The sequence below is a fragment of the Colletotrichum phormii genome, assembly GCF_030913505.1.
Source record: "Colletotrichum phormii strain CBS 102054 chromosome Unknown BDP81scaffold_9, whole genome shotgun sequence".
NCBI classification, from domain to species: Eukaryota; Fungi; Ascomycota; class Sordariomycetes; order Glomerellales; family Glomerellaceae; genus Colletotrichum; species Colletotrichum phormii.
In genome coordinates this window covers 1,285,362-1,300,941 of record NW_026851451.1, presented here as the reverse complement: position 1 = coordinate 1,300,941, position 15,580 = coordinate 1,285,362, and the positions used below count along the sequence as shown (strand labels likewise).

The 15,580-nt window shown below is 55.5% G+C and overlaps 3 protein-coding genes across 3 annotated transcripts; 1 reads left to right on the top strand and 2 right to left on the bottom strand.

Annotated features, from left to right (window-relative positions):
* Positions 1-65: 65 nt before the first annotated feature.
* Positions 66-2,000, bottom strand: BDP81DRAFT_318735 (uncharacterized protein; the record flags this gene model as incomplete). Its single annotated transcript, XM_060584381.1, has 1 exon — positions 66-2,000. One exon carries the CDS (start codon positions 1,998-2,000, stop codon positions 66-68), a length of 1,935 nt encoding a protein of 644 aa, XP_060445904.1.
* Positions 2,001-5,116: 3,116 nt separating this feature from the next.
* On the top strand, positions 5,117-7,384 carry BDP81DRAFT_318107 (sodium/hydrogen exchanger 3; the record flags this gene model as incomplete). Its single annotated transcript, XM_060584328.1, has 5 exons — positions 5,117-5,162; positions 5,232-5,261; positions 5,330-5,476; positions 5,533-6,192; positions 6,249-7,384. 5 exons carry the CDS (start codon positions 5,117-5,119, stop codon positions 7,382-7,384), a joined length of 2,019 nt encoding a protein of 672 aa, XP_060445903.1.
* A 1,067-nt stretch (positions 7,385-8,451) lies between these two features.
* BDP81DRAFT_318467 (uncharacterized protein) lies at positions 8,452-13,946 on the bottom strand (the record flags this gene model as incomplete). The annotated part of the gene is made up of 3 exons (XM_060584361.1): positions 8,452-13,561; positions 13,654-13,806; positions 13,885-13,946. The coding sequence occupies 3 exons, from the start codon at positions 13,944-13,946 to the stop codon at positions 8,452-8,454; spliced, it is 5,325 nt and encodes a 1,774-aa protein (XP_060445902.1).
* Between the last annotated feature and the right edge of the window lie 1,634 nt (positions 13,947-15,580).

Sequence of the window (15,580 nt, the reverse complement as noted above, 5' to 3'; positions counted from 1 at the left end):
ACCTCGTTTCCATTCGTTCCAGCGCCGCATAAACCCAACGCCAAATGAGTGTATTCCAAGCACTTTTAGTACTCGGCACCACCAAAACTCTTGTTCCTCGTGAGGGTCGCACGCTTGATACTGGCTCGCGGGAGATGCTCGTAGCTCTTGTTGCGGCTGCGAGCCGTGCCGGGACGAATTCCGGGAGTGGCGGGATCACCCTCCTCGGCCGCAATCATGGCGTCTGCTGGCAAGGATGCACTTTCCTTGATGCTAGCAACGAAGAAGGAAGAAATAAGCACGGCGATACCGCCGAGGGCTAGCACGATAGCAATGGAGTGATCGCCTGGGGTGCCGCGAGGCTTCTGCCAAATTCTAAAGATGATGCTGGATCCGACAGTAGCAATAATTTGAGGCGCAGCGATGGCCATGTTGTGAATGCCCAAGATGACGCCGGCCTGGTCTGCCTCCTCACTATCGCTCATATCGGTCTGTTCTGAGTCGGCAGTAGAGTCGATGGTAGAGGGTGACGCCGGCCCATCGCCTCGGCTGGGGCTGAATTGCCGTTGCTTTCTCTGGCGAATCTTTGCATCCCTCCGGCTGATCTCGGCGCTGATGATGGCCCAGGGTGCCCAAAGTGTCATTGCCCAGGTGATACCAACCAAACCGATCAGGGCCGTGGCCGCTTCTACCGTACGAACAATGACGGTGCAGAACATGGCGCCCGAGAAGAGAATCATGGATGCGAACCAAGCCCGCTTGAGGGTAAAACCGGGGATCTGCAGGCGATCCAGCCAGGAAGCCTTCTCATCACCAAACTCTCCACTGTCACTGTCTCCTGGGAGATCACCCAGTGGCTGGCTGTCGTATGTAGGCGCGACGAAAAAGGGGAGGAAGACGTTCGTGAGCAAGCTGACGACGGAGTTGATGAGCAGGGCAAAAGTTCCAATACGAGTTGCTCTCTCGTACAGTTGGTCGAGTTCTTCCGGCGTCATGTGGGGGTTGGCCTCCAAGTACGGCTCGACGTAAATCTCGCCAATGTACGAGGAGGTGTAGAAGAGAAGCGGGAAGAAGCCAACCCATGCGCACAGCTGGACTTGGCAGACTCTCCTGATCTGAGGCGGCAGACGCTTGATGGAGGTGAAAATCTTGCCGAAGAATGAAAATACGCCAGGCTTGCCCGCAGTCGGCGGGCCTTCCAGCCGGGGGTCGCGCTCCTTGATCAATGTGGTGCTTACTGCAATGGTTGCCGCAAGAGCAATGCTGGCGATGGCGCAGAGCACCTTGAACTGACTGTCGCCCAAAAACCAAAGGTATGTAGGGAGATTGATATAGCCAGCAATGTAGCCGACGATGTTTCCGAAACCGGTAATGCGACTCGCCATGGCGTTGGCAGCTTCCTGCTGGTGAGCTGGAGCACAGTCCACAATGAAGGCCCGAATAGAAGCCTGCACGGTGTTGATGGCGAAGTCGAGGACGTAGATGCCAACCACAGCCACGCAGATGATGGTGTTTTTGACGGCAACAGATTCAATATCAGCGCCAAAAAGGCCCATGATGCCACCCACGATTTCCCTGGTCCATGCCAGGAACATGAGAGAGATGATGGTCGCGATAGCCCCGCCGACCATGAAGGGTTTCCGCTTTCCCCACGGGAGTCGGCAATTGTCGCTGAGCATACCGACATAGGGCTGAACCAAGGTGCCGGTAAGCGGGCCAGCAATCCACACCAGGGCCATCAACGACTTGCTCAAGCCGAGGGATAGCAAATAGGGAGACCCATTTGACAACTCGACAGACCAGGCAATCTGTAAACCTCCGATACTAATTGTCAGGAGGATCAGGTACCATACGCTCTTGGTTTGCTGCGTGTCTTCCTGCTGCGCTGCCAGTACCGCGTGATGGTCAAAGTAGCCTTCGTCATCGCTGTTGGGGGAGAGCAGCGGCGATCGCTCACTGCGTACGCCTCTCTCCTTGGGATTCGACGGTGCAGATTCGGTGCTCTGGGCGATTGATGGCATCGGACGGCCCCTCCTGGGGGATTGAGACTGAGACGAAGGCATCTTCGGTCGTTGAGCGTCAAGCCGCGACGACTCGGAAGTGAAGCGATTCGGAAGGTCGATTTCGAACAGGCCCACTAGCGGGGCAAGCTGGGGAAGCGTTCGTTCGTTGCGGGGAGCTCGCCTCGATCGATTGACACACGAGTCTATAGACTGGGCCGACTAATCAACAAGCGATGGGAGAGTATATAAATGGCGGTTAAAATTTGCAACGGCAATGGCCAGTGTTTGTTCGTTGCCGGGTTGGGCAGAAAAAGAAGTTGTGTTGTCACGCGGTCAAGTGGGAGGATGCCACGAGACCCCCGAACACGGGCTGCTGGTACAAGGTGATTCGATTTCTGACGATGACAGAGCGGCGGCAGGAGTGTGCGTCATTCGCTGGCTGGGAACTGCGCCCTGGCTGAATGACCAACTGTATGGTGCAGGTCGGTTCCTGATTCGAGCCCAGGCTATGCGGTTCGATGCAGGCGAGGGCAAATGAGGAGCTGTACCGTCGGTTGAGGTGGTGTGCTAGGGTTGCGCCTGGATGTCCGAGTACCTACTCCTAGGGTAAGAATAGGCCTGGTTCCGAGTCTCGACTCGACAAGCAATGTAGCGGACAGCGGGAGAGCGGCAGCCAAATGCACTGTCTGGGTCCGCTGGCAGTGGCAGATAGAACCAGGGGCGAATTTGTAGATGAACTGGCGGAGCGAGGCGAATGAGGTACGAATACAACTGGTGTTTTTGATGGACGGACTGAAGCGTTGTGTCGATCCGTCTCTCCTGCTTGATGGTCTAGAGAGTCTGAGACTGGACGAGGAAAGCAGCTAAGATGCGACCTCGGGCAGGTTAGGTTGGCGTGGTCGGATGGATAAAGACTGCACGTGGCGAAAAGGGAGGAGCAACAGATGGTCGAGACACATGGAACGTTGAAAAGAGATGGTGAGGGGGAGGGGAACGAGATGTTATTATTTATTCGCTTGGTTCCGGGCAAGTTGAGTGGTGGAATTGGTGGAATCTTCCACAGCTAGTAAGGCGCGGGTTCCGGATGAGGAAGAGAGGAGAGGAGATGGCTTGGAGGCTGGGGAGGGCGAAAGAAAAGAAGACAGAAGAAAGAGACGGGAGACAGGAAGATGGCGGGGCCGAGAGTCTAACACAGTAGGTTCAGGTTGAGGAGAGTGTCCAAGTCGCGATGGCATCGCACACGCACACGCACAGGAGACGGTGAAAGAGAGGCGACAGGCGACCTTGCTTCCTGGCCTGTTCCCGGGGTGGCCCCCGCACTCAGTACGTCATGCCCGTAGCTCCTTCTCCCGCTACGTTTGCTCCTATCTTTTTTAGGGGTATCGCCCAGTCCCGACTTCCCATCGAAGTTGCCCCAGACGAAACGCCCGCCTATTTTCTTTGGACTGCAAGGATGCTTGCTGCTACTACTGCTGCTGCTGCTGCGCAACACGGGAAAGACAATCTGCACACCGACGTTGCTATTTCATCACCTCATGGTTGGGAAAAATCAGAATGGGAATAGAACAGAACAGAGAAGAAGGAAACAACACAACAGACTTGATAGGCGTGCATTGGATCATCCACCGGTACTTGCTCAGACAATACCTATAACAATATGGACACATGTAAGCCTCGTGTGCGCGTTGCATAAGCCATCTTCAGGCAAAGGTAAGGTACGATAGGGCACAATCTCACCATCTCACCATCTATCTCACTCATCTGGCCCCCCCTCGGATCGCAACCCCGTGTCTCTTCGTGTGGTAGAACAACCGTCTCCGGCTGACGGTGCCATTCATCCGGCTGATGAGCCCTCACGAGGGATCTTGATCAAGTGCTACCCCGGTTTCCCAGCAAGTCCTGGCACAGCACCCTCAAGTGTCAGATGTCTTACCGGCAGTGCACATCCACAACACCCTCAGCTTGGATGGTCCCTATAACCGTTTTCCACTGGACCTCTTACGGCCCCGGACATGGAGTGGAAGCTGGGGAAAACAATGGGCCTTTTCTACCTTGCGGAGTACCTACACCAGTAGATGTCACGACGCTTACCTTAGGCAATGCAATGCCGCAGTGGGTGGTATGGAGCAGGTCGCTGCCAACTGCCCAGCTGCGTTGGGCCCAGTGTTTGCCCGAGTTCTAGAATCCTACCCTTGATGGAGCACCTTAGCACCTTTTTCGCAACTGCCAACTGTTCCTCGAGAGCACGTGCCGTGTCATATGAAGTCATGCTTCCTGCAGGCAGCGGCCAAACTCGGCCCAATCCTCCTGCCATTTCCATTGCGTGGACTCTTCCCTACCTTCCTTATGCATCAAGGTAGAATATGTAAGATGACAATCATTCATGCAATACCAAAGAAGAAGTAGGATGATAGCCAAAATTTGATACAAACAGAATATTCAGTCTTATCGGGACACAAGGGAGGGGGGGCCTACCTAATCCTCGACGTGTCCCACCACTCCGTCTCACCCGGTTCGGGCCCGAGCTACCTTACCTTACACTACAAGTTACAACCTACAGGCTTACATCGGCCTGGGCCCGCAGTACCCGGTACTTTAGGATCTACGCTTGGCGCTGCGTTTTCCGCCGACAGCTAGTGACACCCGCCCGCTCTCGATTGTAACTCTACCACCCCGCCGAGGCTACGCAAGCAAAACCGCCCGTCAAACAGCACCCATCCAATCACCGCATCGCTTCAGAGCCACTTCCAGCCAGTGTGCATTGTTGCAGCCTCCGACCAGTGGCTGGCTCCCGTCCCGTCCTGCTTGTCGACGTGCGCTGCGTCTGTACCTCTAGTGGACACCTCTACGAACCTTACTTCGGAACTGGCCTTTTGCTGTAGCCTGCCCGTTCTTCGATCGCATTGGCATTGAAACCTGGCGATATCTCGAAAAAAGCTACCGACCTAGAGACTCTTGTCGTCAGCTCATAACCCTGCGGCGTACGACGACGAGCTGGCCTGTTAATGATCTCCATCCGCCCATCTCGGAGCTCACCCGCGAGCCGCCGGTCGCCCAGCTTTCCTCTCGATTCTGGATCCTACTCCGTCACCAATCCATAAACAACGACATCGTCGCGAAATCGCCCATACGATATGATATCGGCCACGGATATTGCGGGAACGGCCTTGCGCCTTGTCCGTATGTTACACGTCAACACCCTGCCTCTCGCAGGCGTCGAAGCTGCCTAAGCTGACTTTGTTTTGCCAGAACGTGCCGCCGAAGAGGGTGACCCTGAAGGTAAGCTATCGACCGGATTCCCTTTAGCCCTTGCGCTCCCGACGATTGCGACTGACCGCATAAACCAGGCTCCGATGGCTCACAGAAGGAGATTTTCGCCGCATGGGCGCTATTCATCTCCATCATGCTTCTCATTACAGCCTTCTTAACGAGCTACTTCCTCCAAGAGAGAAAGATCGAGGCCGTCCATGAGACGGTCATCTCCATCTTTGCAGGTCCGTCCCCGTCGCCTCTATAACAAGTACGAATTGGCCTCTAACGCATGCTCTAGGAATGACTATCGGACTGCTCTTGCTCGTGACCTCTGGCGATTCGATCCGAAACCTCATCAGCTTCGATTACCAAATCTTCTTCAACCTACTACTACCACCGATTATCCTTGCCTCCGGCTACGAGCTACACCAGGCCAATTTCTTCCGAAATATGGGCACTATCCTGACGTTCGCTTTCGCCGGAACCTTTCTTTCAGCTGTCGTCATCGGCCTCATCCTGTGGCTCTATGCGCTGACCGGAGTCGAGTCCATAAGCCTGTCTTTTGTCGACGCCATTTCTGTCGGCGCGACCCTATCGGCCACCGATCCCGTCACTATCTTGGCCATCTTCAACTCGTACAAGGTGGACCCCAAATTGTATACCATCATCTTTGGCGAATCGATCCTCAACGACGCCATTGCTATTGTCATTTTCGAGACAGCGCAAAAGTACAAGAAAGGCGATGCCTCCAAGCTCGGCTTTTTGAGCTTCTTTGAGGGTATCGGCATCTTCTTGATCGTCTTTTTCGGAAGCTTGTTGATTGGCGTACTTGTCGGAGTTATGACGGCACTGCTTTTGAAACTCACCTACATTCGACGATACCCCAAGAACGAGAGTTGCCTGGTTGTGTTGATCGCATATGCCACATACTTCTTCTCGCACGGCATCCATATGTCTGGTAAGATCCTCGATAGTCCCTTGTTTCGCATTAGCACATGACTAACACTCTAAAAGGCATTGTGTCATTGCTATTTTGCGGTATAACGCTGAAACATTACGCTTATTTCAACATGTCTCGTCGGACCCAGCTCACGACCAAGTTCATCTTCCAGATCCTCGCGCAGCTGTCAGAGAACTTTATCTTCATTTACCTCGGTCTAGCGCTGTTCACGGATAATGCGCTGCAGTTCCGACCATTACTGATCATTATTACTGTTTGCGCTGTGTGCGCTGCTCGCTGGGTGGCGGTGTTCCCTCTATCTCGTCTCATCAACTGGGTCATTCGTTACAGGGCCCGCCGGAGGGGCGGAGGAGAGGTGAGCGATGAGCTGCCCTACAACTACCAGGCAATGCTTTTCTGGGCTGGTCTGCGTGGAGCCGTTGGCGTCGCTCTTGCTGCGCTGCTTACCGGCGAGAACTCCTACGCGCTCAAAGCCACCGTCCTGGTAGTTGTGGTGCTGACGGTCATCATCTTTGGCGGCACGACGGCGCGCATGCTGGAGATCCAAGGAATCCGTACCGGAGTCGTCGATGAGATTGACAGCGACGATGAATTCGACATTGAGCCGTTTAGCGGTGGACAGTATGTCAAGCGCAACAGCACCGGCATCGGATATAATCCTAGGCGGAACGGCAGCCTGTCGCTGGACAACATCTCCTCGCGCAACGGCGCTCGACCACCCGTGGGATCGGAACGCAGTAGCTATGTTTCCGGCTCACACTCGCCGAACCCGATTAAGAGGCAATCGAGCCTAAGTCGCAAGAACTCTGAAATTGAGAGATCCGATCTGCTGGGACGGAGCGGCAACACGACAGACTCGGACCTCGGGAGCGATATCGATACATCAGACCTCCCGCCCCCAGCTCGCCGGGACCCGCGTCGCACGAGCCCCATGGCCACACCCGGAGTCTCGCAGGCGACCGGGTCTTCCGCCGGTGGTCTCCTCGCACAGACTGAGCCCACCGCTGGAGCGTCGATTGCGCCTCACCACGTCTCAGCGACGACTGCCATCAGACAGCTCTTCAGCCACGGAGCCGAGGACGCGGCGGGTCTATTCAGACAGCTGGACGAGGACTATATCAAGCCGACGTTGCTGCTCGACGGCAATAATCGCGGCAACGGCTCGGGCTCTGGCCCGGGTGCGGTCTGAGGCTAGTTTGCTGATTATTGGCGCGCGGGTATTCATGGTCCATTTTCTTCTCTGTATATGTCTCCAAGGGAAGGGAAGGGCGGGCTTGCTGGGTTTTCTCTATTGCTTCTAGAGACGTGGTCATGTATCGCACGCACTCCGAGGCGATGCCAGGAAGTGTCAAGTCGCATTCAAACGGGCGTTTTGGGCGCATATTTATAGAGAGCTTGGCCGTTTCTTACGGCCATGGAATTTTCGCTAGCAAAACTTTGATGAAAAACATGCAGTTGTACATCTTTGATGATGTTGAACGTGTCCTGACTATGTCCGTATTACCCTCGTAAGGAAGTCTAGTAAGCCAGTGGCTGGCGATGGTCTCGATCACATCTTATGACATCAAGACAAACAGTAGCGAAGCGGAGGTATCTTTGTTAACTTTCTTAATTCTTCATTTGCATCTTTTGCCTTTTTTCTCGTCGGCAGCCGACTTCTTGCCCCCTTTTTCCCCCATCTCTAGAAAAGAGCAAGGTAGAGAAGAGAGCCCTGCCGCTGCCGTCGTCTCTCTCTCTCTCTTCTCGTCTTCGCATTACAAAGTGGTTATATACAACCTAGTTCCGTACCAAGTTGTCTTCGTCTTTGGGGGAAGAAAACAAGTGAGAATCTCACAATTGTGGTGGTGTTGTTCTCTTTCTATGTACATAAATGTTTGTTTCGTCTGCTCGCGAAAACCGCTCGCTTTGGCCCGCCCCCCCTTCTTGTTCCCCAACTCGTCTAATCAGTAACGCCCGTCGTCTACTCGTAGCGAGAAACAGGTAAGAGAGATATAACAAACCCACCAGTTCCCAAAAGAAACTAGAGGGGGGCCAGCGAGCGGTGCGACGACTACGCAGGATGTGTGCCCTTCTTCTCCCATGGGGCTAATCCATCCGCGACCTCCGCGACGCCTACTTTGGCATGATGATGATGCCTGTCCTCCCGCCACGTCCTTGGCGTTTGGTATTCCTACTCCCGATAGAGCTTCATATCGTTGTTCGCATAGTAATATTGATGTCGTTCATGTAACCATGAACGCGCTCCCTTTTCCCCGTTCAGGGCGCGGGCGTAGCAGATGGTGTGGCGCTTCCACTGGCTTGGCGCTGCTGCTGGGCTTGCTGAGCTTGCTGAGCCTGCTGAGCCTGTTGCGGAGCCTGCTGCTGGGCTTTCTGTTGTGCCTGCTGCTGAGCCTGTTGAACCTGCTGGGACGGCTGAGATGGCTTAGCTTGCTGTGAGACTTGCGGCGATTGCTGTGCCTGCTGAACCTGTTGAGCCTGCGGAACCTGGGGTGACTGCTGTGCCTTTGGTGCCGGCTGGACCTGGGGTGATTGCTGCACCCTCTGAGCCTGCTGGACTTGCGGCGACTGCTGCGCCCTCTGAGCCTGCTGAACTTGCGGCGATTGCTGTGCTCTTTGAGCTTGCTGGACCTGCGGCGATTGCTGCGCCTTTTGGGCCTGTTGAACCTGTGGCGACTGTCGAGCCTGTTGCTGCGGCTGCTGTGGCTTTTGAGCTTGCTGCGCGTGTTGAGCCTGCTGGGCCTTTTGGGCTTGCTGAGCTTGCTGGAGCTTCTGAGCCTGGAGAAGCTGTGCAGCGTGGAGAGCCTGGGCCGATTGAGCCGACTGAGGCCTTTGGATCTGAGCCTGCTGTGCTTGCTGAGGCGTGTGTGCCTGCTTCGGAACCTGCTGAGACTGCGGAGGCTGCGGCGTATGCTGGGGCTGGGGCGTGGACTGAGGCCGTGCCTGGTGCTGCTGCTGGTGTTGCGTATGCTGAGGCTGCACGTGTTGCTGCTGACCATTTTGCTGCTGATGGTGTTGCTGTGCCTGTTGCTGGCCATGGTGCTGTTGGTGGGCTTGCTGGTGTTGCCCATTCGGAGCCTGACCATTCTGTGCCGCTGCTGCCGCTTGTTGTTGTTGCTGCTGCTGCCTAAGAAGAGCAGCATACTGATGAGGGCTAGTCGTGGCAGCAATGCCATTAGCAATACCCGGAGATGAGGCGCCTCCACCGCCAGCAGCCGCGTTCATGGCATTTTGAGACATGGTCGTCCTCTGATGAATCATCAGGCGAGTGAGATGCTCCGTAGCATGTTGTCGCACGAGCTCAGGTGTCCAGGTCGGGTTCTTGTGCCGATATTGGGCTTCCAGGGCACTAAGCTGTTGCTGGATTCCGGGTGGCACTTGTGTGAGGGGGCGAGGTGAACCTGAAGTGCCGTTAGGCATATGGAGACCACCGGCAGGAGACGTAGCCACCCCACCACCATTAGCAGCGTTGAATGCCATCATGGCTTGGGCATTAGCCTGAGCATTGGCGATGAAGCTCTGCTGATTCACACCGTTGACGCCGTTGACACCATTAACGCCGTTAGCGCCGTGGACGCCATTAACTGATGCGGGCCGCATGTTTGGCGGAGAGTGAGACTGAGACGCATGAGATGTCGGTGTTCCCTGGTGCAGTTGCTGTTGTTGTTGTTGTTGCTGCTGCTGCTGCTGAGCCGGTTGCTGTTGCTGTTGCTGTTGCTGCTGTTGGGGCTGTTGATGTTGTTGCTGCGGCTGTTGGTGGACCTGTTGTTGGACTTGCTGTTGAGCCTGCTGCAGCTGAACAGCCTGTCGCTGCTGCTCAGAGATACGCCGCGCCTGCATCATGAGATTAACATCAGGCTGAGGGTTGGGCATAGGCATCCTGTGCTGAGCTTGCAGTGCCGCCTGCATCTGAGCTGTCTGCGCCCCGTTCATTGGCATGGGAGGCACGAGGCCGCTCATCTGAGCGGGGACTCCGCCCATGTTCGCGGTCGGAGCCTGCATGGGCATACGACCTCGGCCTGCTTGACCCGGAACGGCGAGCTGATTAGGCATGTTGGGACGGGCCATGTTGCCGTTGACTTGACCCGCGACGCCTGCCGGTACTTGGCCTGCGGCGGGCGTCGTGGCGATCTGTGCGGCGACCTGGCCTCGCTGCTGCATCGTGATGCGTCTCTGGGCCTCCTGGCGCTGATGGAACTGGGCCACCTTCTCGGCAAGCTGCTGGTCGCGCTCCCACCTCATCAAGCTGTAATCCCTAGGTGTCTTGGTAGGTCCTCTGGGTTGCGCGGCCTCGTTGGCCTTCCGCATGGCTGCCATCTGGGTGGCATGCTGCTGCTTCTGAGCCGCAGTCTCGCGCTTCTTGGCCAACTTCCTCATAGCATCGATCAGCGTGAGGTGCTTCTGGTTGCGTCGTCGCTCGACTCTGAGCGGCGTTGAAGGTCTGCGTCTTGCGACCGGCGTTGTCGGCGGCGCTGAGCCGGCAGCCTGTTGCTGCGCAATCTGGTTCTGTTGTATGATGACACGGTTGGCAGCATCGATCCTGTTCTGGTACGCCTTGAAGTACTGCGTCTTTTGCATGTCCGTGGGGAGGCCTTCCAGATTGATCCATCGCTCGAAGCATTCCCAAGGCGTCCTCCGCTCAGCGCCGGATGTGAAAACGGATCTAGGCGTGAGAAGGCTAGATATGAGCGACCAGTTGTATGAGTACTCGCGGACCAGGCTCCGCAGCTCGTCATCCTCTGCCAATGTCCATTGCGAGGGGCTGCGGCATTCATAGAAGCTTTGCATGGGCATCTGGTATTCCGCCGGAGGGCGGAACTGATGGCCGGCGTGCAGACGGTCTCGAATCGGCTTCATTTCGGGGTTAAACAGGGCCACATCAGCATTCTGCGGCGGTAGCTTCATCCTCTTTGCGGGCTGAGATCCAAACACGACCTTCTCGTCGTCATCCTCCTCTTCCTCTTCGTACTGGTAACGACTCCTCTTTCTGGGTGGTCCATCCGAAGAAAGTTTCATCTCGCCTTCCACGTATTTGCTCAGGGGAAGAGCAGGGCGACGCCAGTGCGCATCGGGGTCGAATTCGGGAACGGTGAAATCAAACGCCGGGATCTTGAGTGGTTGTCCGTACATCGGAAGCTCCTGAAGCAGCTGGTCTGCGGTCGGTGAACTTCGGAGCTCGAAAACAACGTCGTCATCTTCGAGGGCAAAGATTGCAGACGGGGCCACAGTCTGGAGAACCTCCTCATGTAGCTCGTCGACGTGTTCGGGTGAATCCAGGTCACCTGAAGGTACCAGCTCGGGAGTTGCGTGCGCATCGACCACATCCAGTGAGATATCGGCCATGGAGGCATCGCCTTCGGTCTCGGGCTCGGCCGGCTGCTCCTTGGGCGGAATGTACGCGGGAACTTGGAGCTCCTTGCGTTCTTCCTCACTTGAAGCGATCCATTCGGCACAGGCGTGAGCGAGATTCCGCGCAGCTGCAAGTTTCCATTTCTTTTCTTCCCGGAAATCCGTCCTCATCCACTTCATCTCCTGAAGCAGCACATCCAAATGAGATTCCGGGCGAATAGGCTCCGGACACCTCTTTGGCTGTCGCAATGACCATTTGTCGTGCTGTTGCAGATGATACACGCGACGAAGCACTCGGCATGCCTGGTTGTCTTGGATAGCGACGTAGGCATCCGGAGTAGACACCGTCTTGTGAGACTGGTTAAGTATCACCTCTATCGGCTTCATCCATTTAGATGTTTGTGTAAAACCTTGCACAAAGAGTGGTGTGAAATAGTCATCTGTCGGCAGAAAACTTTGCTTCTGCTGGCTAGGCACCATAGACTTGTCTGCTGATCGTTTCGTCTGCTTGCCAAACACAACTTCAGAAGGCTTGTTTCTTGCCTTTTCCTTGTCCTTCTTCTTGTTGGCAAACGTCTTTGGCCTCGAGGGCGGAGACTGGGGCGTGGAGGTAAGAGGTGTAAGTTGACTTGCGGGCATTTTGACAGTCATTTGTGTCTCTGGACTTGTTTCTCCCAATATTTCGGCCACTGACTTCTGTCTTATTGTTCCAGAAGCCGTTCGAGTTACCGCTCGCTCTGGGTCCTGCGGCGTCTGTGGAGCTTGGTTGAAAGCTTGAGGAGTCTGCATCTCCGTTTGGCTGGGCCCAACAGGTGTCGCTTGTACCTCAACGGAAGGTTTTCCCTCAGACTGGACGTCTGGTTGATCCACATCCATTTTTTCGGGAGCCTGAGACTCCTGGCTGTCCGGAGTGTCTTTGACCGGCTGGCCCGTAGGCGGCTCGGCGGCGGGAGTAGCACTCTGGGCCACACTGGGTGTAATGACCTTTGCTGCGGTAGGCCCTGGAGCTCTGATTTCAACCGGAGGCGGCGTGGGCACCACTGATGTCGTGGGAGGCGACGCTTTCTTCGCAGGTGTTTCGCTCACAGGTGGTGTTGGCTTAGAGTCCATCGCCATAGACTCCTGCAAAAGCTGTGCTTCAGGTCCATCTGGTATTCTGCCGTTGGGCGAATCTGCATCAGGGGAAGCACCGCCTTCGGTCTCCTTAGCCTCCTCTGCCTTACCTACTGCCTTTCTTTCATTAGATGTGGCCTGCCGCTCCACATACTGAGGGCCTTCATTTTCGGGGCTTGTATCTGTTGAGACGTCATGCACAGCAGGAGTCGCGGCTGTCTGCGTCGTTGAGCCTGGTGATGAAGCTCCGTCGGCTACCTTTGCTGAGTCGGGCGGAGGTTTGGCAGCCACGGGAATCGTTTCCTCGGCCTTTTTGAAGTCTGGACGAGCAGGAAGCTGTGCGACGGGTGGCTTTACAACGGATGGACTGGGCGCAGCTTGTGGCGCATCGCCCTTTCGTGGTTGGGCCTTCTTCGAGATGCCATTCGGATTTTCTCGTAGGGGCGCTGGGACGGGCTTTTCGATAGCTGCGGTACTTGTTGTCTCTGCGGCATCTTGTCGCGATGCGTGCAGAGGATTCTTCGTGGGAACGGCTACAGGTGATGGCGGTGGCGGACCTGAGGCAGCCAACGTGGGTGGCTTGGAGGCATCGGGTCGATTTGGTGTCGCTGCAGCAGGCACAGGCGTCGGGGGCTTCGGTGGAAGTGAGGGCGGAAGGGTGAAGGTCGCAGGTGTTCGAGGTGATGGTGCAGCGCCATTCGGGACGTTTGATGCAGCTGCAGCCGGCTTTGGCGACGGTGTAGGAGCGCTCTTCGTTTGGGTTTCGGGGAGGGCAGCATCTTGCTTTACGGGAGGAGCAGGCGCTGGCTCTGGTGCAAAGAGGCCAGAGTTGTCGAGGGACTGTCTTAGGACATCGTAGCGCAGCTGAGGTCGAGCAGGAACATTCGCTTCATTGAGCTTCCGTCCTCTGTAAGTCGTGTAAGCGGCGAGAGGCAACAACTAGAGCCATACGCGACCAAAACGGATCAAAAAAAGCGCGAAAAGAACAGGACAACGTACTGTGAGATGTCGCAGGCCTGCAGGAACTGAAGTTCGGCTGCGGTGGCGGGCGGCGCGTCAGGATTTGCGAAGTCGTTTGTGGGGAGTGCATCGCCCTCGGTCGCGACAGCGAAGAGCTGACGGAGCTTCCGCTTCCTCGATGTTACAATTGAACTAAAAATTGTCAACACGCCGAAAATTATATCGCTAGAATCGCACGAGCGAGCTCTATCGAGCGATGCAATAACTAACCTAAATTCATCGCGTTTGGATCGCAAAAGCCTGGAGCGGTCGGCAGGCCCGACCTCAGTCATGTCATGAGCTGCCGCGACATCCGTTTTGGGCGAAAACGGGATGTCGACAATGATTTCGGAGCGTCGCTGAGATGAAATCGACGATCAAAAGTGATGAAAGTGGTTGTGGTGCGTGATGGCAATTGATCGCGATTGATTTCTGTCGTGGATGGTCGACCAGAAAATTGTCGGTCTACGGGCGCCGCTGGACGGGTGGTGATTCTGGAAGTCACAGGCTGATGGGCAGTTGCTAGATTGGGGGGGTTGATAGACACCCCGGGAAAAATTATTTGTTATCGGAGAATCTGGACACTGTGCCTAGGAGGAGGCCATGGATGCTTCTTTAACAGAAAGCCGAGGGCAATGGGTGGTGCAAAGATGAATGACCGGGGGAGGCAAAAAGGAGATGGTACAGTGCGGTAATCTCTCATGCCAGATAGTCTCTCCAATGGGGACGCCTGGACCGGACCCTCCAACTTTTTGCGGCGCACGCAGGCTACGCAGCACGCTTCCTTGCAGCAGTTGATGGATGTCTGTCCATCGGACTCTGTCTGTTGGGGAACTTGGGGACTTGGGGACGGCCTACTCCTGTTTAGAGTGAGGTGTTCAGTGCTTTTTTTCTTCTTCTAGCGCCGGTGCAGCGCGCCCGCCCTTGCCCGTCCGCATATCAATGGAAAGATGATGAGGTCTTTCAATGTCGCTGGGGACAGGTGTCTGTCTCTGTCTCTCTCTCTCTCTCTCATAGAACCTACCTGCGTGAATGATAAGGCGCGTGTTAGTACGGATAAGTAAGTACCTTCGAGTCTCAGAAGCTTCACCAGGCCTCCCATTCATTTTGCTGTAATAGCAATCTGCACTTCGGATTGCCGCTAGTTGAAAATCAGAATCGGATGGAACATCGCTGAACAGGCCCAAGTGTGCTGCTAACAGTAAGTCTGCCGCTGCTGGTTGGCGACATCTTCCGCTTGATGAATCAGTCAGTGTGAGTGTGTGCATCCTCTTGCCGCCATGCTGTTTTCGTCTAGACCAAGTTACCAACCCAAATTCTTCCACGTTGTGTGTGGCCCGGTCTGGCATCCAATCTCATCAGCATCCCTGCTCCGGTCACATTCCACCGGTGCAAGCGTCTTGCGTTTGCTGTTTGCTTGGATGCTGAAAGTCCCAGGAACCCAGGATGCCTGGACTTGGACTCTTGCAGCTTTACTATTCTTCTCTTCTGCGGCCTGCCATCGCTTCTTACCTGTTCGCAGGCATGACGAGCCCACTCTTGATGTTTCCAGCCTTTAGGCCCCTTGCCTGCGAGGCTCGCTTCCAGCAATGCGACTTTCTTTGCTTGGAGGCTGTCGGGCAAGTGTTGAGAGATTTCGTCTCTCTACCTTGGTGAGATTGTCGTCGCTGTCGATCTCAGCGCCAAAAGGTCATGAGAAGACGCCGGCTCAGTGCGAATGATGACAACCCTCATTTTCCACCCTCACTTGAGAGCGAAAGAGATGAACGCTATCGCACCTATGCTCTCAATGAGACGAAATTCCAACGCTAGAATCGCTTGATTCGATGAACGTTGGTGATGAACGAAGCAACTTTTTCTCAACCACTGCCCGACAATCTCGAAGCCGGGGGACCAGGATAAGACCTGGAGCGTGAGTCGGGGCCCA